Source organism: Neofelis nebulosa, chromosome 10 (genome assembly GCF_028018385.1).
Source record: "Neofelis nebulosa isolate mNeoNeb1 chromosome 10, mNeoNeb1.pri, whole genome shotgun sequence".
Classification (NCBI taxonomy): Eukaryota; Metazoa; Chordata; class Mammalia; order Carnivora; family Felidae; genus Neofelis; species Neofelis nebulosa.
In genome coordinates this window covers 2,074,978-2,099,163 of record NC_080791.1, presented here as the reverse complement: position 1 = coordinate 2,099,163, position 24,186 = coordinate 2,074,978, and the positions used below count along the sequence as shown (strand labels likewise).

Below are 24,186 nucleotides of genomic sequence, written 5' to 3'. Positions count from 1 at the left end.
GAGGCAAACACGTAATCCACACATGGTGGTGTTTGCTGCTGTGGTAGGTGACGTGGAGCCCCCTGGGGACCCCTGTCTGGCTCCGGTGTGGCGTCTACACCGTGGACATCGCAGGCTCCTGGCGGGCTGGGCTCCGGAGAAGCATACTGCCTCCTTTTCTGCCGGCCTCCCTTCTTCTTCTGTGGTCCATGAATCTTCCTCCCTCATAACTGTCTCTGTCTTGCCTCTTCCCACACGTGCAAATCTCCCTGATCTCTGTCATGTGACAGAGGACAAGCCTCGGGAATTTGGGGCCATTGTTTCATCCGTATTTATGAATTCCTCAAATTTTACATTGAGCATGTGTTGTGTTGGGTCTCAGCATCACGTCTCGTTTGATCTCTCCGGATTATGCAAGCGTTGATAAAATCCCGCTCTGTTGACTGTATACACTTCTCATTCTGTACCTTCTATTCCAAACTATGTACCAAATAACTGATGTGGCACACAAAAAGGTTACTTTTATGTGGATGTAGTTTACTTTTATAGATGACTACACTTATGTCACAAGATATAAATAATTTCTCTTCAGTTTATAGCGATTACAGCTATTTAACCCATTTTCATAGGAACAGTATACCCATCTGGAGCATTTTTGTAATAAGCTAATTGCAGTCTAAAAGCTCTTTGGGCAGCAATCAGTTTCTGCAGGAATGAATTGCCATCTCATTTAAATTAAGTGAGTAAATAAAATGACCACAAATTTTAAAATACACATTTGTGAGAAAAACAGACACAGCAAAAAGTGAAATTTCAGTTATTTTGCATAGTGTTTTTACCCAACTATCTGAAGTACAAGAGAGAACAAAATAATGTCTCCTCAGAGGAAAATTTGTGCTTTGTAAATGGGATCTCCACTTCTTAGTATTCTTTCTGAAAACTCTTGCAGTAGAAAAAGCACCTATTTTTTCCTCAAAGGCATCATTAGGAAATTGTTCTCCTACTTCAGTTCAGTGGACTGAGATTTTTAAGAGAAGCTCACCATTCCAGATTTCATAGCAAGGGGGTATCTGGTCAATTAAATCATAAGCATATAAACCAAATAATAGAAGAAAGTATGACTTAAAATCCTAGCCTGGAAAATTACAATTAAGACAAATATTCTGTCTCAAATTACTTCGCTCTGTTTCTGCCGGTGAATAAGAACATAGAAATTCTCTGCCCGACATAGAGTAAAGATCCCACAGAATGGAGACGTAGATGAAAACAGGAAAAAGGAAGATCTTTTCTGACTTTTTCTACAGGCTCCTCAGGACATTTCATAGAACAGGTGTTCATCCGTCCCTGATGTGGGTCAGTTACCAGTTGAGAAGCCGGTTCTTGAATATTCTGGGAACCCACCAGAAAGAGAATCAACTTCATCTGTCCATGTCAACCCTGGAGGTTGGATGGAAAACAAGTAGCAAAAAAAAACCACCCAAAGTCTCCTCAATTCCCACTGCAGTCCACTTAGCTCCAGATCTTCCTAGCTAAGGAGTTCTGAAGATTCCAGCTCATCAGTCATTAGTGAATATGTAGCCTGTCTCGTTAGTAAAGATCACAATGTCGCTCAAGGGAATGTTTTCTAACAGTAGCATCATCAGTTTCTTGAGTGATCCCTTGTAGTAAAATTAGCAAAATAAACTCTTGTGGGGTGGTCTTTCCTTAGGAGTTTTTATTAATCGGAAGATCCTAGGTTTTGTGGATTTCTGCTGGGTTCTGCCACGTTGTGGCCACTCAGAACTGGGAGGTAGGTCCAGGGGGGTGCTTGGAAATTAACGTGGTTAATTCACAAGCATGCTGGCTTCAGCCACAAGGAATGAATACTGATACATGCTTCTCAGCTAAGTGAATGAAGCCCGGCCGCATGGTGACAGAGCGTATGGTTCTATTTAGATGGAATGTACAGAACCCGTAAATCCATGAAGACAGACACAGACTGGTGGTTGCCAGAGGCTAGGAGGCTGGCGGCCAGGGAGCAGAGCAAATGCTGAATGTGTCCAGGGTCTTCTTTTCGAGAGATGATAATATCTCGGAACTGGATGGAGGTGGTGGTTGTAACCATGGCGTGACTGTATTGATTGCCACTGGATTGGTCGCTTTAAAAGAGTTAATTTTATGTTACAGGGATTTAAGTCCAGTTTAAAATTTATACAAAAATGTTTAAAAGATTTTTTAAACAAACAAAAAAAAGCCCATGACTATTTGTATACTTGTGGTATGTTTGATTACACTCTCTAGGTGCAAGAATAGTGCTTATAATATCTGGCAGGCATTTTTATTCAATAAATGTCAGTAATAGAACTATGGGTTGTCCCAGGAATCACCATTGTAGGGGAGGAAAGCTCTTCTCGTTTCCGCTTCTAGGTTCTTTGCCTGGTCTAATAATTAGACATAAGACAAATTAACAAGAGGAAAACAAATTTAATTCGGTATATGTGGAAGCCCATAAAAACATGAGATGCGAACAAGTGACTGCGGAAGGCACCTGTTACACCTTTTGGACAAGAAAACAGTAAATTCGCGAAGAATTGACAAGTCCAAGAAGTTTGGGCGTAGGCTAGCAAATGCGTAAAGAAGCAACAAGGTTTACGTATACAGACTTCTCAGCCCCGAATCCCATATCTCTGGTGATGGGAATGCCGTCTATCCTCTTTGTACAAGGAGGGTCCCTTTCACGTGGGAGATTCAGTTCCTACTTCACAGGGACAAAGGAGGGTCAGGGTGTTTTTCTTACTCTGGCTCTTTCTTAAGTAACTTTAATTAAAAAAAATCAGTATGTCAAAGTGGCAGATTTGGGGGTAGTATAGTCCGCTCCCCTTCATCCTGCCACCCTTTAATATTTTGACCTGGGACTTTCCTCATATACCTCTGTTATCTCACTGTATAATTGCCTGTCTTGAATTTTCAGTCTTCCCAAGAACCTTTGTATTCACTTCTACTTAAGTTATTACCGTGATGTTGGCAGCTCGCATTTGGAATAGCTCCTGAGGTGGAATCCTTTTGGAAAGCCTGGTCACATGCTGGCTTTCCTCCTACACATCATTAATGAAGGTGTCAAACTAGAAAGGTCACTCACCGTGATGCCTGAAGCCCCCCACTGATCATTTGAGCGGCATCTGATATATTGCCTTTAATTATTGCCCTGTCCTTGTCAACTAATTCTCAGTTCATGTTGGAGGCCTTGTGGTCAATACAATTAAAATTAATTTTTCCCGTTTTATGGTAGTGGGATGCTATTTAATGCCGTACTGGCGATACCTGAATACCAAACTTGGTTTTTTTTTTTTTTTTTGGCCGCTCCTGGGCCTGTACTTCTGTTTCATTATGACGATAGCTCGTGACAGCAGTTTCCTTAATAACGGAGAGCTGGGTTTTCGCTTCCCGACCACCCTGTGCTGGCTGTCCCCGTTCCTGGCTTTCATCTGTAGCCTGTTGGGCCGCTCGTTAGTACCTCTCGGGCCTGACCAAGTAACAAGGGCAAACCCAGCTTCTGCTTGTGTGGCCTGGCGCACGGCCCATTTTCTGTCTAAAAACTGCTCTGGGGGATGGGGGTGTAGAGCAGTGGTGGTGAATTAAATGGGTGTCTGATTCCCCTGATGCCGACACTTACAGTTACAGTTAGAGTCTCAGACGTGGGGGCACTGCTGGTTACATGTGCCCCCAAGGGTGGGCACTTGGGGGCACTTGGAGGGGTGGCCATTTGCCTTCAGGACTCTGGCGCAGGTGAACAGACACTGAGTACTCCCCCACCTAGGGTTCTAGAAGCTGTAGTCAACTCAGGGGGCCGCACGCAAGGCTGGCTGCCTCCCAGCAGGACGGGCGCACCACCTTCTCCTTTATCCTGGGGACAGAGCGCCCAGAGAGCATAGCACAATGGGTGCAGGAACCAGAACGTCCACGGCCTCTGTCTAGGGTCCCTTCCGTAGGCACAGCCTCTGTCTAGTGTCGCCTTCCATCAGCACGGCTGGTTTTCTTTCTCATCCTGGACCCGGAATCTTCAGTGGGCCTTCGGGGTCGCTCCAACACTCAGCTACCTCTCTGACTAATGACTCTCTCACCCGTGCCCTCCCTCCTAGGTCTTTCGCCAGCTCCCTGCCCTCATCTCAAGCTTGCTCGTGGCCTTGCTGAGGTCGTTAGGAGAAGACAAGAGGGCATAAGTGGCCATCTTCAGGCTGTCCGATCTGCCTGATGTGGTCCCAAGCCAGAAATTCCTGTTCTTCGGGCTCCACTGCCCCTCAGGCACAAGGATCTGGGTCCTGGGTTACCCTTGTTCTGTAGTTTCTTCATTTTCCTCCTCACCCTGGATTATTCTCATCAACATGTAAATACACCCAGTAACTTCCATAGTAAAACACTTGGTCTTGTGGCCCTTTCATCCACAATGGTGTGGCACTCTTCCCTGGAAGAACCCCTTCCTGAGGGAGCTCTCAGGATCTAGCTCTCCCCATCTCCTTCACGCCAGCTGACTCCTGGACCTTCTCCGAGGAACCTTTCTTTCTTCACCGCACCCACAGTGTCACTCCTGCCCAAGTCACCGACGACCTCCATCTTGCCAAATCTCGCCTTGAATTCTCAGCCCTCTTCCTAACCTCTCAGCGCTGTGGGACCCCCTGCTCTTCAGGAAACGTCTGTTTCCTTTGGCCTCTAGAGCCAAATGTGATTTCTTTATTTCCCTCCACACAGTACCCACAGGTTTTCACCGGGGACTCCTCCACATAGGGGGTCCAGGAAGCTATAGTCATCCTCGAAAGCGTGGCCCAGATTATTCATGTGTATCTTGGGAGACTGAAATAAGGCCGTGCTTCTTAATCCCTGTCACTCACCAAGCAGATTTACCTGAGCTACATACTAGAGTCATTTTGGCCACCTGTTAGTGGACGTTATATGTTTAACCTGACCGGTCACCTTCACCTCGTGACCTTGGCATTTCAGCTATAGGATGCTGTATCTCTGCCCTATTCTCTTAACTTCCTCCAGGACCTAAACTCATCTGTTGAGTTGGTTGCCAGGGTTTTTAGACCTTCACAAACCCATGGAAAGTTCCAGTGCACATGGAAATGTGAAACTTCCACACGTGCCTTTCTAGTAGTAGCTGTACATCGAAATATGTAAAAATCAAGCAATTAACAGTATATTCTTGCTGTTCTTTTGGAAATTCTGTGGCATGAGTTTTTCAAAAGCAGTGGAGCTTGAATCATGGTGAAGAGCTGGGTGCCAGGAAAGGTTTTTGCATTTCTCGTGAAACGTATTGAACACCTAGAGAAAGAGCAAGCCGTGTGGTTGTGCCTTGTGTCAATGAAGAGAATTTGAGACCAGGCACTTAAGAGTCATTACATAATGAGGCTTTGACAGTGGAGACCTTGCCATATGTAAACTCCTACAGCTTATCTCCAATCAGCGAGATAGTTTTCCATCATTTCTGGCTTCGGATGCCAAGGGATAGCAGGTGGCAGGGCTTGAACAGAGATCTCTGTTTCTGTTTTACCCCAACTGCCCATCTGTTGCCCTCACTTCATGCAGTTGTTCCTGGTAGAATACAGCCTGCAGCCCTGGCTCTGGGATATTTATATAACATTTTTCTTAACAGCGTTTCTCTCTAAACTTTTGAGGAGGTGGGTCAGAAGGGGAGTGATTAAACAGGGAGTGAAGAATGGGCCTCTCGGATAAGACGAGGTCCTTGTCCACATGTTGCTGGTGCTCTACGGAAGTCATCTGCTCCCCCCACGCCGCTCAGGTCTGTGAAAGCCACTCTTGTCACAGATTCTGTTGTCCTTGCGGTGACAGAGGGAAAGGTCCCGCTTTGCCGTTTGGCTTTTCTTTGCGTTGTTTGGCACACTGAGCCTCAGTGGCTGACCTCTTTTCCTTGGAACCTTCTCACGCCTCTGCTTCCGTGGCAGTGTGATCGGCCGGTGGTATCTCCCTCTCCTTCTGCCCAGCCCCCAACTCTCTACAACTTTCTGCTGGATCAGGGGTCCCCCCGTGTTTCTCCCACCCCTCACTCACATCCTGGGCCAAGCTGCTGCTTCTGGACATCATCTGCTGTCTGTAAGCACAACTTTTTGTCCAAAATCTGCTGGTTTCCCACCGTGCAGTCCTACCTTATGTTCTATTCAGTGCATCTTGTCTTTCTGCCAGTTACGTGGTGACTTAAAATAAATGTGGAGGCAACATCGTTATTTGTGTTCCTTTTTGTCGTTTCTGCTCCTCTGTTCAGACAGTCCCTGAAAATGCCCAACCTGGGATTTACTTTGAGGCTTAAATTCATTCCACCACTAACCTTACTCTCGGGGTGAAAAATGGTATAATTTTGTCTTATCGGGGCTTCTTCAGGATAATCCAAATTCATAATTATTTGAAATATTTATTTTGCTCCTATTTTCTGAAATCCATTTCCATTGATTTCATTCTTATAGTGGTGTAAACATAAACCACTTCTAAGGGGTCCTGACAATTAAAGCGGCTTCTTCACCTTCAGTTGTACTGTGGGTTTTCTTGAAAAAATATTTAGGGTTCTTTCATTAAAGTATTTTAGTACTTAAGATGTGGTTTTCTTATGATATTTAAAAGGATTCATTTTCGGGGTGCCTGGGTAGCTCAGTAGGTTAAGCATTTGACTTTGGCTCAGGTCATGATCTCGCAGCTTGTGAGTTCGAGCCCCATGTCGGGCTCTGTGCTGATATCTCGGAGCCTGGAGCCTGCTTTGGATTCTGTGTCTCCCTCTCTCTGCCCCTCCCCCACTTGCATTGTGTCTCTCTCTCTCTAAACTAAGTAAACATTAAAAAAAATTAAAAAAAAATTAAATGATTCATTTTCCGGTCCAGAAGTATTTGATGAATCAGTTTAAATAGGGTTAGTTCTCTTCTGCAAATAGACTAGGACATTCTCCTTTCAAGGTATATTTGGACATATGCTGGTAACACGGGTCGTCGATCATTCAGGCCCATTAAATGTGCATCCTGTTTGGAGGTGTCCACAGTATCCTCTTTCTCGTGCTTTACATTAAAAATCCGGTTCCAACCCTTGTAGGGTGACCAGTTGTTCTGGTTTCCCTGAAATGCAGAGTGTTGCCATGAGGTTAGACTGTTGGTTTTTACAAAGGGGGGATTCGGCCACACAAACCAACTAGTTAGATTGTCCTTGGAATGCAACAGTTGGCAATTTACCCAGATTAAAAGCACCCTAAGGATTTACTTCTTGGATCACTTACATTTAAATCTGTACATGTGAATATCACCCATGTTGTTAACTCAGAATGTATTTATTCTAATTATACAAGGAAAATCCATCTAGAGGTGCCTGGGTGGCTCAGTTGGTTAAGCTCCAACTTTGGCTCAGGTCACGATCCCCCAGTTCGTGGGTTCACGCCCCACGTCGGGCTCCGTGCTGACCATTCAGAGCCCGGAGCCTGCTTCGGATTCTGTGTCTCCCTCACTTTCTGCCCCTCCCCTGCTCGTACTTTCTCTCTTTCTCAAAAATAAATAATACAACGTTAAAATTTTTTTAAAAAAAACAAAGGTAATCTGACTATATATAATTTGGTCATACCTACCTTAAATATTTTATATAAAAAATAAAAAAGTCACACTTTCTCTGCATCACCTTATTAATAAATGTGGGACTTTGTCCATTTATTCATTCATATAATCTATATCTATTAAGCAGGTACTCTTTGCCTTGTACAAAATACCGAATACCAAAGATAACATTACGAACAAGATCATTATCGCTTCGGAAAATTCCAACACCTGCTAGATTTTCCTTAGTAACTTGGGCCCTATTCCAGGTTTTCACAGTCCCCAAACATTTGCAGAATTGCCATCTGGTTGGCCCGGAGAAGCCCACTTCTTATTTCCTGGAGGTTAAGTATGTGACAGTGTTCCATTCCGCTGACTCATCTCTAGGAGTTAACTTCTTCTGCCCGCATTGCTGTTGTTCGTGGTCCTGTGAGCCCAGTATCTGTTTACAGCTGTCAAACTGTGCTGGGAGACTAAGCCCGCACCAGGAAGGAATTTGGGCACGGTGCCACCCACCGCGGGTCAAGGCAAGAGCAGACCACAGACTTCACCTTGAAGTTCGCCCTGAGAACTGCTTTGGTTAGCTGGGTCACCTCACCACTGAATGACTCATCTTTGAGGAGGGGACACATTCTCCTGTTTGCCTGGCTGCAGCTCCAAGTACCGGTTGAGCACCAAAAACTGTTGCACATGCAGCACCGGGATCGTGGCTGACACACAGTAGCTGCTTGATAAAATTTTCTCCCAGAGATTCTGCCATGTTGCGGTCAGCAGCTCAGATCGGGCGCGGGAGACCATCCCCTGCACTGATGTTCTATATGTCACGAGTCAGCACCGAATGGAATATTTTTTTTTTTTTAATTTTTTTTTTCAACGTTTTTTATTTATTTTTGGGACAGAGAGAGACAGAGCATGAACGGGGGAGGGGCAGAGAGAGAGGGAGACACAGAATCGGAAGCAGGCTCCAGGCTCCGAGCCATCAGCCCAGAGCCCGACGCGGGGCTCGAACTCACGGACCGCGAGATCGTGACCTGGCTGAAGTCGGACGCTCAGCCGACTGCGCCACCCAGGCGCCCCTGGAATATTTTTTTTGAATCATTTACTTGGCATTTTTTTCCAGCTCATCTGACTTCTTTTAAAGGCTCAGACTGTCACATTTCCTTGTGTCTCTGCATGACATAGGACAGTGACCGGACTCTTGAAAAAATATATTGAATTTTTAGTGATGTTGATGCATTCAAGACATTGATACTTTCTGACTGACAGACTCATTGAATCTCTAGACTTGACATGGGTTTGAAGGGAGAATATGCGAATTAATGTAATTGTAAATGGGGGCGCCTGGGTGGCTCAGTCGGTTAAGCGACCGACTTCGGCTCAGGTCGTGATCTCACAGTTTGTGAGTTCAAGCCCCGCGTCCGGCTCTGTGCCGACAGCTCGGAGCCTGGAGCCTGCCTCGGGTTCTCTGTCTCCCCTTCTCTCTACCCCTCCCCTGCTCACGCTCTGTGTCCCTCTGTCTCTCAATAATAAATAAATGTTAAAAAAAATTTAAATGAATTTTCCTCTTCATCTCAAGGTCCTTGCAACAAAGGGCTAGTAGAGTAAGATTTTAGAATAGTGACTGATGTTGTAGCATAAGAATTTGATGGCATTAAGTGATTACATTACCTGGAAAATGCCTTTGTTGGTCCTCAGTGTCTACTTTATTTGGACACAGCATCCATATATCAGTTACCAGTAGAAAATAGACATTTTGCTCTCCTCTGGAGCACAGCCTGTGTGGCCTCGTATGGATGTTCACACAGGAGGAGATTACCTTATGATTTTTCTAATGGTGTTCTTAAAATAAGCCTTACTAATTAGAAATAGAAAAGCTGGCTTGATAAAAGTCTTTCCTCAAAAAAAGAAGTGGGGAAGGGGCGGGGAGGGGCAGAGGGAGGGGGAAGGGGAGGGAAGCCACCATCAGAAAAGAGTCCTTTGGGGTAATGAGAGGAAGCCACCACAGGTGTGCCCAGCTCCACAGCCCGTCACACGGACCCTGTACCAAAAGCCACAGCGGGACTGCAGACCCGCTCCTCTGATACGGACTCTTTAGAAAGTCTGATTCTGACAGGTGGAGCCAGACGTGCAAACAAGCAGGGGCACAAAAGCAAGTTTGACTCAGGCTCCAAAGTGAGGAAGGCTTCACTTTAAATACCTGGCCAGTGACAAATAAAGTAGTGTGGACCTAACAGCCAATACTTAATCTCAGCCCAGTCCCCACCCACCTTATAAAACAGCCCTTAAACCCAGGGAGATATAGTTTTTTTTTTTTATTTATTTTTATTTTTATTTTTTTTAATGTTTATTTATTTTTGAGACAGAGAGAGACAGAGCATGAACAGGGGAGGGGCAGAGAGAGAGGGAGACACAGAATCTGAAACAGGTCCAGGCTCTGAGCTGTCAGCACAGAGCCTGACGCGGGGCTCGAACTCACGGACCGTGAGATCATGACCTGAGCCGAAGTCGGCCGCCCAACCAACTGAGCCACCCAGGCGCCCCGGGAGATGTAGTTTTAAAAGCACAATAGACCTTTAGGGTTTTTCCCCCTCCCCTCGTCCTTGTTTACCCTTTCTTTACCTTTGTTCCTCTTCTTCGGTTTTCCAGGCTCTTGTCAGTCTCCAAGAACCACTCTGAATGTTAGCACTTTAACAGTGTCTTCCCCAGCGGTGAGTCCCAGATCACTGTCCAACCACTCCCTCAAATGTTTCTTTATGGAATGTTGGATGTCAGCAATGACCCTCTGTACGAAGTGCCTTGTTCTCCTAGAAAGGCAGCATTTAGGGGCACCTGGGTGGCTCAGTGGGCTGAACCTCTGACTCCTGATTTTGGCTCAGGTCAGGATCTCAGGGTTTGGGAGTTCAAGCCCTGCATTGGGCTCTGCACTGACAGCACAGAGCCTGCTTCGGATCCTCTGTACCCGCCCCCCCCGCCCCTTCCCCCTCACATGCGTTCTCTCACTCTCTCTCTCTCTCTCTCTCAAAAATAAACATTTTTTTTTTAAAGGGCAACATTTAATGCCTGCAGTGAAGAGGAATTCATACATGCAGACACCTGTTTCTTTTTCTTTTGGGGAGTGGGTTTTCCCCTAGGAACAAGAGAAATTTTACGACCTGGTGCTTTAGGAAAAAAATTGAGGCTATGTGCCCTCCAAATCCCAGTCATCAGTCTTCTGGTTTAACTGCAGCAGAATGCATTACTGCCTTCTCGAAATGCATGCTTATCGACAATAGTGATTTCCTTTTAGGTGAAACGGGCATTTACATGGACGTTAGGTGAAACCAAGGGATTAATGGATTTCTTTAAATGGCTTGTCATCTTAAACAGGGTTAGGTCAGCTTCCTCAAGTGGCGTGCTTTATCCTGATGTCTAACCGGAAGAAGGAAAATGAAGATTTGTTCGTTTTCCAGGTAGTACATTCCCCGTAGTCGATAATTCCCAACAGCAGACGCTGTAGAAGTTGTATGTTAGCAGCCCGAACTGTAGGAGGAGAGGATGTTTGTTGTCCAGAATCCGTGTCGGTCATTTTAGACATATTGAGAGTGCACTCAGTGGCTTGTTTTTTCTTTTCACATACCCCCCGTAATAAGATTCATTCCTTCATTTGCACCAACACATTCCACGTCCACCCTTTCTGGCCTCACTTGATTACAAGTCTTTCCCCTGGCTCTGCCAGGCTGTGCTCTCCTTGAGGTCTGGAAATAACTCGCACATGTGCACATTTGTGCGAGTGTGGCTCATGCTTATTTCGTGGGTGTTCAGTAAATAATTGTTGACCCTCTTCTGGCCACTGCTCCTCTGTAGTCCTTTCTGCCAGTGATGTTTCATTTCCATAGATTTTGTTTTGGTTTTCTTTGCAGAGCAGCGGGGTCATTTATCCGCATTTGGCAAGCGTTCCTTTAAGCAGGGTGGGGGGAGCCCAGGTCACCAGTCATATGCAAATTCAAGATGAGACTCTCCGTCTTCCTTACAAGGCTTACTCAAGTCCAGTAGCAAGAATCCGAGTTGGTGACATTTTGTGACAATTTTTACTGGTAGCTAGGACTCAAATGTGTCGCATCAAGGAGGTTGAAATCAGAAAGACCTGAACTCAGCAGGCCGGTGGGTCAGTTTTTTCACATTGTGAGTCAGGATACCTTGGTGAGATAATTAGTGGGACATGTCTAAATGTATTTTCTTAAGTAATAAAATATAGTTTTTTGAAGTAATAGCCTGGGAAAGGGTAAAACATTTCATATTATTTCAAGAATTTTTTTGTTTCGGAAAAACAGACTTACGTGTGTGAGTGTGTGTGTGTGTGATGTGAAACTGAGTCGCAGTCTAAAAGGTAGATTGTCAGGGCACCTGGGAGGCAAAGCGTCTGACTTCAACTTGGTCATGATCTTGTGGTTCATGAGTTGGAGCCCCGCCTCGGGTCTGTGCTGATAGCTCACAGCCTGCAGCCTGCTTAGGATTCTGTGTCTCCTTCTCTCTCTGCCCCTCCCCCGCTATCTTTCTCTTAAAAACAAACATTAAAAAAAATGTAGATTGTCGTCAAGAAAGAGTTTAAAGAACACTAAGCTTTGGATATCTGAATGTTTCATTATTCTGAGCCTTGAATGTCTCATCTGTAAAATGCAGTTGGTGACTATTTTGAGGATTTATTCTGAGGATTAAAGGCAGTCACATATGAAGGCACATTGCATAGCATCTAATTTACTTGATAGATATGCAAAAGATGTAACCTTTTCCTAAAACTAATCCATTTAAAATTTAATCGACAAGGATCTATTCAAGTGCACACAGGACTGAGTCAGGATTTCGATCCATGAAACTAATTATTAAAATCCTATCTGATTTGAAAGACAGTGATGTTAAAAATTAATCAGGAAGGACACTGCTTAATTCATCCACTCTGCTTATTGATTTTTCTTGGAGATCATTGCTTTTTAGCTCAATAAAAGTATTTTTAATTTATCAACCCATTTACTCAAGTAATATTTTTAGAAGCTAGAATATGTCCAGAGGAACATGACAGAAATTTTTACATGGGTCCAAACTTACGCTGTGAGAGACAGCTAAAAGAATTAAGTTAAAACTTAAGTGACACTGGTTTCACGTATTCAAAGGGTTATTTCATGCCAGAGAAATCCCATTAATTACATATGTTCTTGGAAGAAGGAAACTTGAAGACCTATTTATTGGAAGTTATGGAATAGTAGAGTTCAGTTCAAAATCAGAAACAGAATTATTCTTGAGACTGGTCCTGAGTCACTGTAGCTACTTTAGAAGGAATGTTCCTCCAAGAAGGCAAGGTGGGTATGTTGGGATGTGATATCTTGCAAGCTACCTTTTAGTTTAAAGATCTGATGTTTTTCAGGTTGGTTTTTATGGGTGAGACATCCTGATAGGCCAAATACCAAACTTTTATGTCAAGCATTTCCACATGACATGCACTCAGGACACTCGGACCTGAAAACAGAACCCTGTAGAAACTGCTGAGCAATGTGCTTATTTTTTTTTTAATGTTTATTTTTGAGAGAGTGAGAGAGAGAGTATGTGTGTGAGCGGTGGAGGGGCCGAGAGAGAGGGGGACAGAGGATGCCAAGCAGGCTCCTCACTGGCAGCAGCAAACCTGACGCGGGGCTCGAACTCACAAACCGTGAGATCATGACCTGAGCCAAAGTTGGACGCTCAACTGACGGAGCTCCCCAGGCACCCTGGAACATGCATATTTTTATCAGTGAAGGATTCATTGTATTTATTCAGTCAGTTTTCATCACAGGCATTTAACTGATTATCCCTGACTTTACTCTGAATTTCTTCCTTTTGTTAGTTACGTTTGCTGAGTACTTAGGAGCAAAAGTAGAGAAGAGGTCTGTCCATTGCTCATTTTTAGCAGTTCAGTGGATGCTGCCATTGGCGCGAATGCAGACAAGGTTGCGGCATCTGAGCATGGGAACGTCTATTAAGAAGAAAACAGGCGGTGAACAGGTGTCTGGAAGGAAGAGGTGACTCTTTAGAAATAAGATGGTTGGTGTCACCAAGCAGCCAACCAAGAAAGGCATATGGTGATGACAGCGTTTTGTTTTCCTGTAACTTTTGGGAAATGCTTTCAGTGGCTTTAGATTTTGTTGGGAAATTTTAATTTAAAGAATGCCCTAGATCATAATGAAGCCCAGGCACCTGACAATGGCTCTCTGCTCCAAAGTGATTTATTGATGAGAAATGTGAGTTGTGTCAGATGTGAACCGATATGCCTAAGTACCATTGAGCTAGAATCAGAACATGTATTTCTTGACTTAGAATCTACTGTTCTTTTTTTTTTAATATATATTTATTTTTGGCAGAGTGTAAGTGGGGAAAGGGCAGAGAGAGGGGCACAGAGGATCCAAAATGGGCTCTGCACTGACAGGCGCACAGCAGCAAGCCCGATGTGGGGATTCAAACTCATGAACTATGAGATCATGACCTGAACCAAAAATAGAAGCTCAAACGACTGAGCCACCCAGGCACCCCTAAAACAGAGGGTTTTTTGGGGTTTTTTTGTTAGATGATTTAGTTGAAATGAGTATTAAGGGATGTGGCCCACTGCCTGCTCCTACCTCCCACTGGCCCCACAGCACAACCACTAGCCTTCCAAGTTGCACCATATAATTAAATTTAAAAAATCTACTTGCTGGCCTTAATTTTATGACCAGGGTTTCTTTGAATGCAAGGGAAAGGGGGCATTATTTTAGACTTCCTAGGAGAAAATTCCATTTTCTCAAATGTGGCAAAACAGCCTTTAGGGGCAGAGTGCAGTGAGCATGATTCCAGGGGAGTCCGCTGGAAGGGAAGATGTAGAATATGAGGAAATCTGCCTTTCTACTGTCCAAAACAGACATTTGTAAGTATTAGTCAACTTCAGAGTGTAACTGGCTCACCATTTCTAAGACTTTTTCCAAAGAAAACAACATCTGTGAAAATAGACCTATTTCTCTTAATGTAAATAGTTGTTAGTGCTGATTGGAAATTGTTTTGTTACAGATGTTCTGTGGGGTCTGTAGCGATGGCTCTTTCTAGGGAATGAGCAAACAGCATGTGGTTTAGACGAGCCACCCCGTGATCTGATAGAACAGTGTCTCTAAAGGAGGAGATTGATTTTCTTTGATGGATTCTCTGGAAATCACATGGAACCTCCAGAGCCTTCCTGGGCTGAGGCTCAGTGACGTTGGGATAAGGGAATGGATGAGGGGCTGAGATCAAGCAATCATGACTTAACAGTGATGGATCTCAGAAGGTAGTGCTGAAGCCAGGTTTGGTTGTTACTGATGTTTTTAATGATTACATGGCCAGTGAGCTCGTATTTTAGAATTTCCCGGGACCTGAGGCTCCCTCAAGGTGGTGGCATATTTATAACCCATTTCAGTGCTTTTTCCGTCCTAAATCCTTGACTGAACGCTTAATAGTGTCCACTGCTTCCTTGTCTGAAGACTCTTCTTGCCCAGCACCGCTCACCAGCTTGGCACACAGGGGTAACTCCCCCTCGGGAAGGAAGGAAGTCTGTGTGCCCGTGGTGCCGATCACCAGCACGTTTTTCTTCAAGTCGATGGAACACTGATGTCTCCTGAGCATGTCCAGCCCGAGAAGCATGTCCATGGGCTGGTCCTCGAGGATAGAGAACGAGCACTGAAGGAAATCCCCTTCAATCTGAATCTGAGCCAGATGGACCCGGCCCATGATCCTCTGTGTGCCCACCCCCTTGGCGATGCCAGCCCAGCGCCGGTCCACCAGCCGGATGATATTGCACCTCTCGGCACAAGCCAGGCTCATGATGGTCATCTGGGCCCCCGAGTCCACAAAGGCCTTCAGAGGGTGCCCGTTGACTTTGCAGTTGATGTAGAGCATGGCCACTTGCCCGAAACTCTCCGGGGCCTCCTCCATCGCTATGTTCATGTTCTCCTCGATGTTCTGCTGCCGGATCTCTTCTTCGATTCTGGCCTGAGCTTCCAAGTCGAACGGGTCCGCGGAGTAGAGACGAAGCCTCTCCTGCTCCCGCAGGGCCCTCTCCCTCTGCTGCTCCATCAGGACGCGCGAAAACGTCTCGAGGTTCCCACTGAGCAGGGCCTCGGCCAGGCGGGGGTTGCGCTCCTTCAGCAGCGACAGGTCGTGGGGGCTGGACAGCAGCATGCTCCGAATCAGCACAGGGCTGTCCAGGCTCTGTGCGGACACCCTCTTCTCCCCGGAGCTGCGGCCGCGGGGCTGCACCCAGCGCTGCAGGTGCTGCGGGGGGGGCTGCTGGCGGCCGCCCGACGTGCCCGGCTCTGCCGGCCCGGCCAGCTCCACGTGGGGCAGGCTGGCCGTGCGGCCCGGTGTCCGGGACCCCACGCTCTCCTTCTGCAGCAGCACCACCACGTCACCGTCGCGGAGGCCGTAGGAGCCCAGCGAGCTGTGGTCGTCGGCCAGGACCTGCTCCATGTGGATGATCTGGATCTCGTTGGCGGGGACCCCCGACTCCAGCTCGCACAGCACGCGGAAGTTGTGCAGCTCGAAGTCAGGGCTGACCTGGAGGGAGAAGGTCGCCTCCGACAGGTCCCTCCGCACACAGTACACGGTGACCAGCATGGCATGGGCCCCGGGTCGGCGCAGGGGATCAGCCGCGTGGCGGGCTCACCGGTGTCCTCCCCTGGTGCCCCAGCTCTCGTTCATTCGCTTGTCGGGGGGGCCCAGCTGCTCACCAGCCCCACGGAACCTCGAGGGCACGTGTGTGTTCCAGACCCTGTTTGTGTGGTGCTGCTTGGAACTTGGAACGCCCACTCCCCCAGAAGCCAGGTCTCTCCGGTCCCGCCGTGTGGTTCCCAGGCCAGCCCTTCCAGCCCTGCCCATCCGTCCTCTGGGAATGATGAGCTCTTCCCGAATAGCAGGGAAAGGTTTCATCGGGGCCCTCTGAGAGCTATAGTCTGTGTGTTCTTCGTCACTCTGCAGGCGGGGAGTGCGGGTCGCCTCCACGGCGAGCATCTCCCTGTGTGCCTGGGGCAAAACACAGGGGTCCGACTCAGTGCCTGAGCTCTGGGTGGGGTGGGGGTCAGACTCGGTGCCTGAGCTCCATGACCTCACGCTCTCGGGAGGGCTCGATGGTGAACGGGGAAATCGCAGTACTGGAGGCAAGGGCTTCTGCTGAGACACGCTGAGCTCCAGAGGAGACCAGGCAGGTCCTGACGGATGCACATTTTCCGTGGGAAAAATGGTGAGAGTCACTCCGGACGAAAAGAATTAAAAAAGCCAGAATTCATGACGCGGCCTGCTTTCTGTCCAGGGATGTGAGCCGTCCAATGTAATAGGAGAAATTTGTATGTGGTTTCGAGTGGCAGGATGTGAGGCTGGAAAGAAGATGACTGAATCTGGTTTATAGAGTCACACGTGAGTCCAAGGAATGGCAATATTATCAATAAGGAAGAGTCCTCCCTCCAAAAATATAAAAAAGGAAGGGCGGGAAAGAGAGAAAAAAGAGAAAGGAAGCGGGGAAGATTTGAAGCAGGTGTGTGTGTGTGTGTGTGTGTGTGTGTATTTCATTTAATTGACTTAAGGAAGAGGTCTCTCACGCTTCATGGGGACAGGTGGGGAGAGAGCCAGGTAAAGGGTTCTCGATGGTGCAGACAGGGGACTGTGGGTCGAAGGAACAAATACAAGGAAGGCTCCAGCCCGCTCTGTGGGGAACAAGAGTGTTCCCTGACTAGAATGGATGGCACGTGTCTACCCATCGGATGCGGGGAGTGGAAAACCCCAGAATGCGTGGGTGACACGGAGGCTTTCAAATGGAGGCCTGGTTAGAAATAGGCCCTTTCCTCCAGTGGATGCACGAGATGCGTCTTCGAGGAAACCAACCTGACATCAGTTCTAGAGTCAAATGCGTCATGAATGCCTCTCTGGGGGTGTCTCTGGCTTCCTCTCCGACAGAGGGCCCGTTCCCTCCCACAGGCACCTGAGCGGAGGCTCGTGGGGTCAGGGTAGACAGGACCTCCAGGGCCAACGGTGGCCGTGGAGAAGTCCTCGAATGCCACTCTTTGTGTCTGTATTTCAGTGAGGAACTCCTGCCTCCCAGGTGTGTGTCCTTACCAACCGCAAGGTAGTCTGCATCGTCGGCCTTGTCCCTCCCCGCCTCTTTATATTGCAGGTTCTGTCGGAACACCTGCACCGTTTGTTCCAGATTGCATCAGCCTACAGAAATGCTTTGTTTTGGCCTCGTTTGTCTCGGAGGAAGGATGGCCTCTCACCCGTTGCTCTGACTGTCATTATCTTTCCACACTCCTGTTCATTCATATCGGAACGTGGAGTAAATGCCCAGTGTGTGCGAAGCATGAGCTGAGTTCCGGGGATAATGTGAAGTGACAGCTGTGTTTGTAGAGGACCCCGCGGTCTTTGAAAGGGGGGTGTAGGTGGACACACACACACACACACACATACCCACACAAAGTCAGCGGGTTGAAAAAACACCAGACAAGTCCGCACAACTCGGGAGGAGTGAATAATGTCTGGGGAACAAATGCAGGATGCGGAGAGGGGGTCGGGCCTGGAAGCTTCTGGAAAGGTGGCGAAAAGGCAGCCGCGTGGGGGTGGACATGGTGGAGAACCGGGGGCTGAGAAGTGCGTGGCCTCCCTTCACACCTTTAACCGGAAAGGGAGTGGCTCTTCAGGATGAGGAGGATTTTGTAACAGTTTTGGGGGGGGGGGGGGGCGGAATCTTGCATTGTAATTTTCCTGTAGAAAATTGTGAATTACTTAGGGCTATTTTCCACTCTTTGTGGAGAGGGATGGCCTTTTGACTCAAAATGTTAAGTTCACAAACTCCTGTAGTTGTTGATGTCCTGATGAGTCATCAGAGATCAGCCTTGGTCGTGCTGACCTTGAGAATAAGTGTAAGGTGAGACCCAGCCAGCAAGGCTCAGATTCTACGTCCTACCAACCAGCTTTGGACGGTTGGTTGTCAGGGAGATAATGCTAGGGTTTTGTGTTTTATAAACAGTGGGCGAGATCATTTTTGCAGAGTAAGCTTTCGATTTTTTGGCACAACAAGGATCCAGGGTTCACATCCAAAGAAGAAGCTAACGTTCTTTTTGTTCATGTTACCATTGCTTTGTTACTGAACATAATTAACCTTCATGCCGTGTGTTCTATTAGCTTGCTGTGACTCTTTACTTTTGGTGGCATTTTGCATTAATGCCATTTTTCCTATTATAGTCTTTTCTGAGAATACGCGGTGGAAAGACGAAAGCCTCAAGGTCTGGCCAATTCAGTGTCATCATTCCCCACAGTATCACACAGGATGTCAGGATTAGCTGGGATCTTAGGGTCCTCCAGTCTAGCCACTTATGCAGACCTCGCCTCTGTTGCAAAGCAAGCAGCCTGGAATCTAAAACGGTAAACACAGCCTTCTGGGACTACATATATGTGGTTTGATTCTTTCATTTCTCTCAGCACCGTGGGTGTTTGAGATGCCATATGTGTAATTATTTTCCCTCAAAACTGTAATGACAAACTTACTCTGATTGTATAATAAACTCAGGGATCATCGGGAGTCTATATAAATACGCCTAAATATAAAAATGATCCCACAGCATGAATTCCTGTTGCACAGCCTGGTGAGAAATGACGGGCGCTCTGAATTCTCTAGGTGCACAAATCCAGGTAACTGGGGGTTCTTGTAACTTCTCCTGACGAGTTTCTGTGAATATATTCTCTCACTTCTCTTCTTTCATAAGTACAGTATGGGAACATAATTGAATCTTCCTTTGATAAGTGAGACTCCCTACAAGGTCTCAGGGCGATCACTCAGAAAATCGATTCTCCTTGTACAGCCTAAATACCCAGAAAATAGAAACGATGACGCTGATTTCAGGCCAGCCCACTAAACAGCCCCCAGGTTATTTTTTTGGAATAAATCCACAACAATTCCCTTTATAATTTGCCTCTTGATAAAACCTTAATGCAGTAAAAAATCCAGATAATTATGGTGTCAGTGAAGTCAGTTGATGTTTAAAGCGCTATGTCTTGCTCGTTACAGAGCAGACGTCTTTTTGTGAAAAAGGAGTAGCTTCGTAAATGACTAGTATGTAGCATATATAATAATTAAACCACATTAAGCACACATATCAGCTTGCTGTGTTTGGATTCCTTGCTTGAAATATGTGCCTGGTATCACTTTAAAAATAAAGTACTTATTAAGACAGGGCAATTGTTCCTTGAAATTCTCAAAGCAACTTGGGAAAGATGCAGAATTTGCAAAGCTGATTCAGAGGTTAAACCACTAATTTTCTTACTATTCTTCCATTTGCTTTACAATAATGCAATACATTGTCACAAATGAACAACATTTATTTCCTCAGATAATTGTTCGGTACACACATTAACAGTACTCCGATGAAAGTTCAAGCTTTTATTCGTACGTTGGAAGGTTTCCCATTTGAGAGGTTTAGCATTGCCCATCTTTGAGGCTTAAACACCATGATAAGACCTCTAACGTAAATGTATAAACAGATATGTAATTGAAGAAACTCATGAGACCTGAGAACATGGTCTGTATCAACCTGCTGGCAACTCAGCTGGTGTTTTTCTTTATTGTGAGGAGGCAGAATATGGACAGAAGACCCGCACTGCACAAATATACACATGTGAGGAGAGAGCAAGTGCACACGTAGTGAGGACATGTTCTCAATCACTTAGAATGTGCAATTAAAAAGATATACACTTTTCCAGCAGGGAGCACTTTTATGGCACGTTGTATTATTGCTTTATTTTATAGATTACTGTTTTCACATTTAATCATAAGAAATATGTTTTAAGTATATATTGCATATTGAGAATAACACAATGTCTTGATAGCTTTTGGCTGCTTCAAAATATAGACTTCCCAAATCTAAATATACATGTGATTTACTTATTTTTAAGAAAGTTTGCTGCTATAATTTTGTGCCGTATGATCCCTTCACTGTCTTAATCATTTAAAAATTAACTCAGATTTGCGGCGCCTGGGTGGCTCGGTCGGTTAAGCGTCCGACTTCGGCTCAGGTCATGATCTCACGGTCCGTGAGTCCGAGCCCCGCGTCGGGCTCTGTGCTGACAGCTCAGAGCCTGGACCCCGTTTCACATTCTGTGTCTCCCTCTCTCTCTGCCCCTCCCCTGTTCATGCTCTGTCTCTCTCTGTCTCAAAAATAAATAAACGTTAAAAAAAAATTTAAAAATTAACTCAGATCTGTAGGATTTACACCTTATTACTGAAAGTCTGAAGATCACTTGTAATTTGTGAGAGAAACACTTACAGATTAAATAAATTTAAGGTAATAAAGACAGGATGAAAACAACTTATGATTTCATGGGTTGATACTTGTTTCTTAACTTTCTAGAAACTTAACTAGAAAAAGAACGTTTCCATTTAAAAATTTTTGCTCTATGGAGAATAACCAAGTTACACAAAATAGTAACAGTAATGATAATAGAGCCTTAAGATGTTTTCATTTGAGCTGTGATTGGGGAAAATCATTCATACCTTTTTAAATGTTTACTCTTTTATAGCAAACTGGTAATCAGCACATTTCAAAAACACTGTAGTTTAGAAATAGCATCGTGACCTATTCATAAGTTCAAATACACCATAATAACTCCAACATAAATTTTCTTCGTCAAAATATTAACACTAGCATCGTCATTCCTCATTACATTTAGGTAATTATGTGTTATCCTGAAAACGAGAAAATAATTTTTCGCTCGGGTGGTGTTAATATTCAATCAACACAGTGTTCTTTTGTAAACATTTTCTAGGTATCTGTCTTTTCTATGGTAGTTGGTAGAAAAGACAGTATGCTTCTGAGCGTACTCCTCTAGTTCGGAGAACGATGGCATACATTTGACCAAATGTCAGCTAGGGGACAGCCAAGAGTTAGCATTTTTTAAACTTTTATTTTAAAAATTGTATCTTTATTTCATTACAACTACTGTGTGAGATGTTTGTGCATCACCTGTCTTACTCAACTGTGAACCCTCCCAAATGCCTAACAAAGGGCCTCCATCATGATGTGTAAGCGAAAGTGCTGGAATGAATGGGGAAGCAGCCACAGATTGGACAAGAGTCCACATCTCAGTGGCACCAGCATCCTGGATCTTCATGAGTCCTTTCCTACTGCTGCTAGGAGCATGCTTCTAAGGCCTGGACCCACTACTTGTATTGGGGTTTTTGGTTGTGGTTTTTTTTTTTTTGTTTTTTTTTTTAAGTTCTGATTTACTTGTGACTTCTCTACTCTTCCTCTTTGTTCTTCCTGTAGAGTCATTCTTGGTGGGAAATCTTTGGCAGTGTCTTGTCCCATTAATTGCCCAGAAGTATATGTATTTGGAAAGTTACAGACTTGTTTATTATTTACGTGTTAGTTAAGTTTACACGCCATTTGGAGATGAGCTCGTAAACATGTTAATCATTTTTCACAATGAAGATGTCATGGCCACGCTCTATAAGCAAGTCACTGGGCTGGTGGCTTCCAGGACAGACGGATGAGTAGGAGTCACTTTCTTCTTTCAAAGAACAAGATACCTAGTAGGAGAGAGAAGACACACATAGGCACCTTGCTTGGAAGCGATCAAGGTTCCTTGTTGGGTTGTTGTGCCGGACGTGGATAGGACTGTGCCCAAAGGCTCGCTGCAGAAAGCGCAATGACATTGGGTCCGGAAGAAGGATTTGGTCATGGTGAAGTTTTTCCTGCCTGGGTTTGGAGGGACAGTCCTTTCCTTGAGGTATCACACCACTCACTTGACTCCGTTCTCCTCACGCACACATCTTACTGTTCACCGTTGTCCTTGTAGATGCTGTGGGTGGTAGGATTGGTGCAGGGAGGGACCAGTAGTCTCCCTGTCCCCAGCATCCACACCTAGAATAGACACCCGTGCTTCCTTCCGGTCCCAAGCCTTGCTGGGGAAGGGGCAGTCGTAGCTCCAGGAGGAAGAGCTCAGGTGGTGCCTGGGTTGAAATCTGCATGGGTGTTTTTCTCAGTTCACTTCGTCTGGTTTACAGTTAGGGAAAGATTCCTTCCAGTCTTCGGCATGACGTTGTCCATCCATCTTAGCTTACGTTACTCCGCAGCCTGTGCAGATATTTTATTAGAAAATGGGTAGAGGCTAATTCAGGAATATCCAAAGGTCTTTCTGGGGTGGGTGCTTTTAGTGTATGTTTATATAAACGCATATAACTGGTGCATATCATCCTGTAATATAAAGGTGTTGATGGAACTACGCACATATTGGTAAGCTGATGCAGAACTTGCTGAAAGTAACCAGTGTTTACATTGTCCATACACATTTAGCCCTGACACAGGAGACTTCTCACTGTAGGGCACGAAGTAATAGCACACAGTCCTACCAAACACGAAGGATCTGATGGCTCTAGCCACCGGCCATGCCACCTCAAAAGCTAGTTACATGGCAAGTCACTTTATTTAAGCTGACACTTTGGGTCCACCCATCTTTGCAGCAGGATGTATGCTGGTTTTCTGATGGGACAAAGCTAGAGTGAGAAGATCTGCAATAAATACAAAAGCCACTTGTGCCACCATAACATGGTCAATTGGATATTTCATGAAGTGTATGCATCATAGGTGATGTCTCTACAGTGGTCTCATAAAAGACAGAATTTCCAGATTGTTGTTTATGTAGCTTTTTCTGTTCCAAACAGCAGCCGAGTTAATTGATCACCATGGTAATTAGCATGGCTGAATCCCATCTGTCAATAGGATTTAATTGTATTCCAACCATGAAAATGAGAAACAAGTCTGGTAAACAAAAGCTTCATTAAAAAAAAAACAGCAAATAAAAGAGAAATCAACTCACCTTCTGTTTTTGTCAGAAAAATTAAATTGAGCAGCCCAGATACAAGGATTCTTTCTTAGGCTATCTCAATGGCATCAGGTACAGAGCATTTTCCTTCTTACTATTAGAAAGGTTTGGGCGTGTTAGCATCTCCATGGGCTCTCTCTCTATGCTGAGACATAGAGCCACCCCTGCCTGTCCTGTTCCACATTTGCATTCCACTTAGGAATATTCTGTTCCATTCAGCTCATAAAATGGGCTTCACTGCCGATATGCGCTTGTTTACTGACGTATTGGTGAAACATTTCAGTGCTGGTTACACACAGAATGTAAGTAGCCTCTTTCTGGTGACCTCTGGAGGACAGGAACTAACCAGAGTACATGGGTACCCTGGCTTTCAAAACCAGACGCCCCATTTCTGATGTTGAAGACAAAGAAGATACGATCATTGATTTTTTTTTTCTTTACAAACTGTAAATGAAATGGAACAGAAATGTCTAGACAACCCTGACAAAACTTTTATTTTTCAGTATTAACTCGTTTTTCTTCAAAACAACTTAAGGCACTGTTCATTTTGAACAAAGTCTTGATTTATCTTATGTTCTTACTGCAATGTTTTTCATGTAGACTTGAGAGTTGTGCTGGACCCTTCGTGCCTGTGGCTAAGAGACACGGGACCAAATGTTCTAAGGATAACTCGTAAATTACTGCTTATGCAACATGAGATAAACTGGCATTGAATTAAAATTAAAATGTGGAGCCGCACTGTAGTCATGGTTTCGGATATTAAAATAGTATCTGAGAC

At 45.3% G+C, this 24,186-nt stretch overlaps 2 protein-coding genes across 3 annotated transcripts in view; one reads left to right on the top strand and one right to left on the bottom strand.

Annotated features, from left to right (window-relative positions):
- PDGFD (platelet derived growth factor D) overlaps positions 1-24,186 on the top strand; it is a 225,827-nt gene that overhangs the window by 101,953 nt on the left and 99,688 nt on the right. The gene's annotated exons all lie outside the window — the stretch shown is intronic.
- DDI1 (DNA damage inducible 1 homolog 1) lies at positions 14,853-16,287 on the bottom strand. The gene has a single exon (XM_058686602.1). The coding sequence runs from the start codon at positions 16,158-16,160 to the stop codon at positions 14,961-14,963; it is 1,200 nt and encodes a 399-aa protein (XP_058542585.1). The 5' UTR covers positions 16,161-16,287; the 3' UTR covers positions 14,853-14,960.

Coding starts and splice junctions, on each gene's coding strand:
- DDI1 (XM_058686602.1), bottom strand. CDS start 16,160: ATGCTGGTCACCGTGTACTGTGTGCGGAGGGACCTGTCGGAGGCGACC.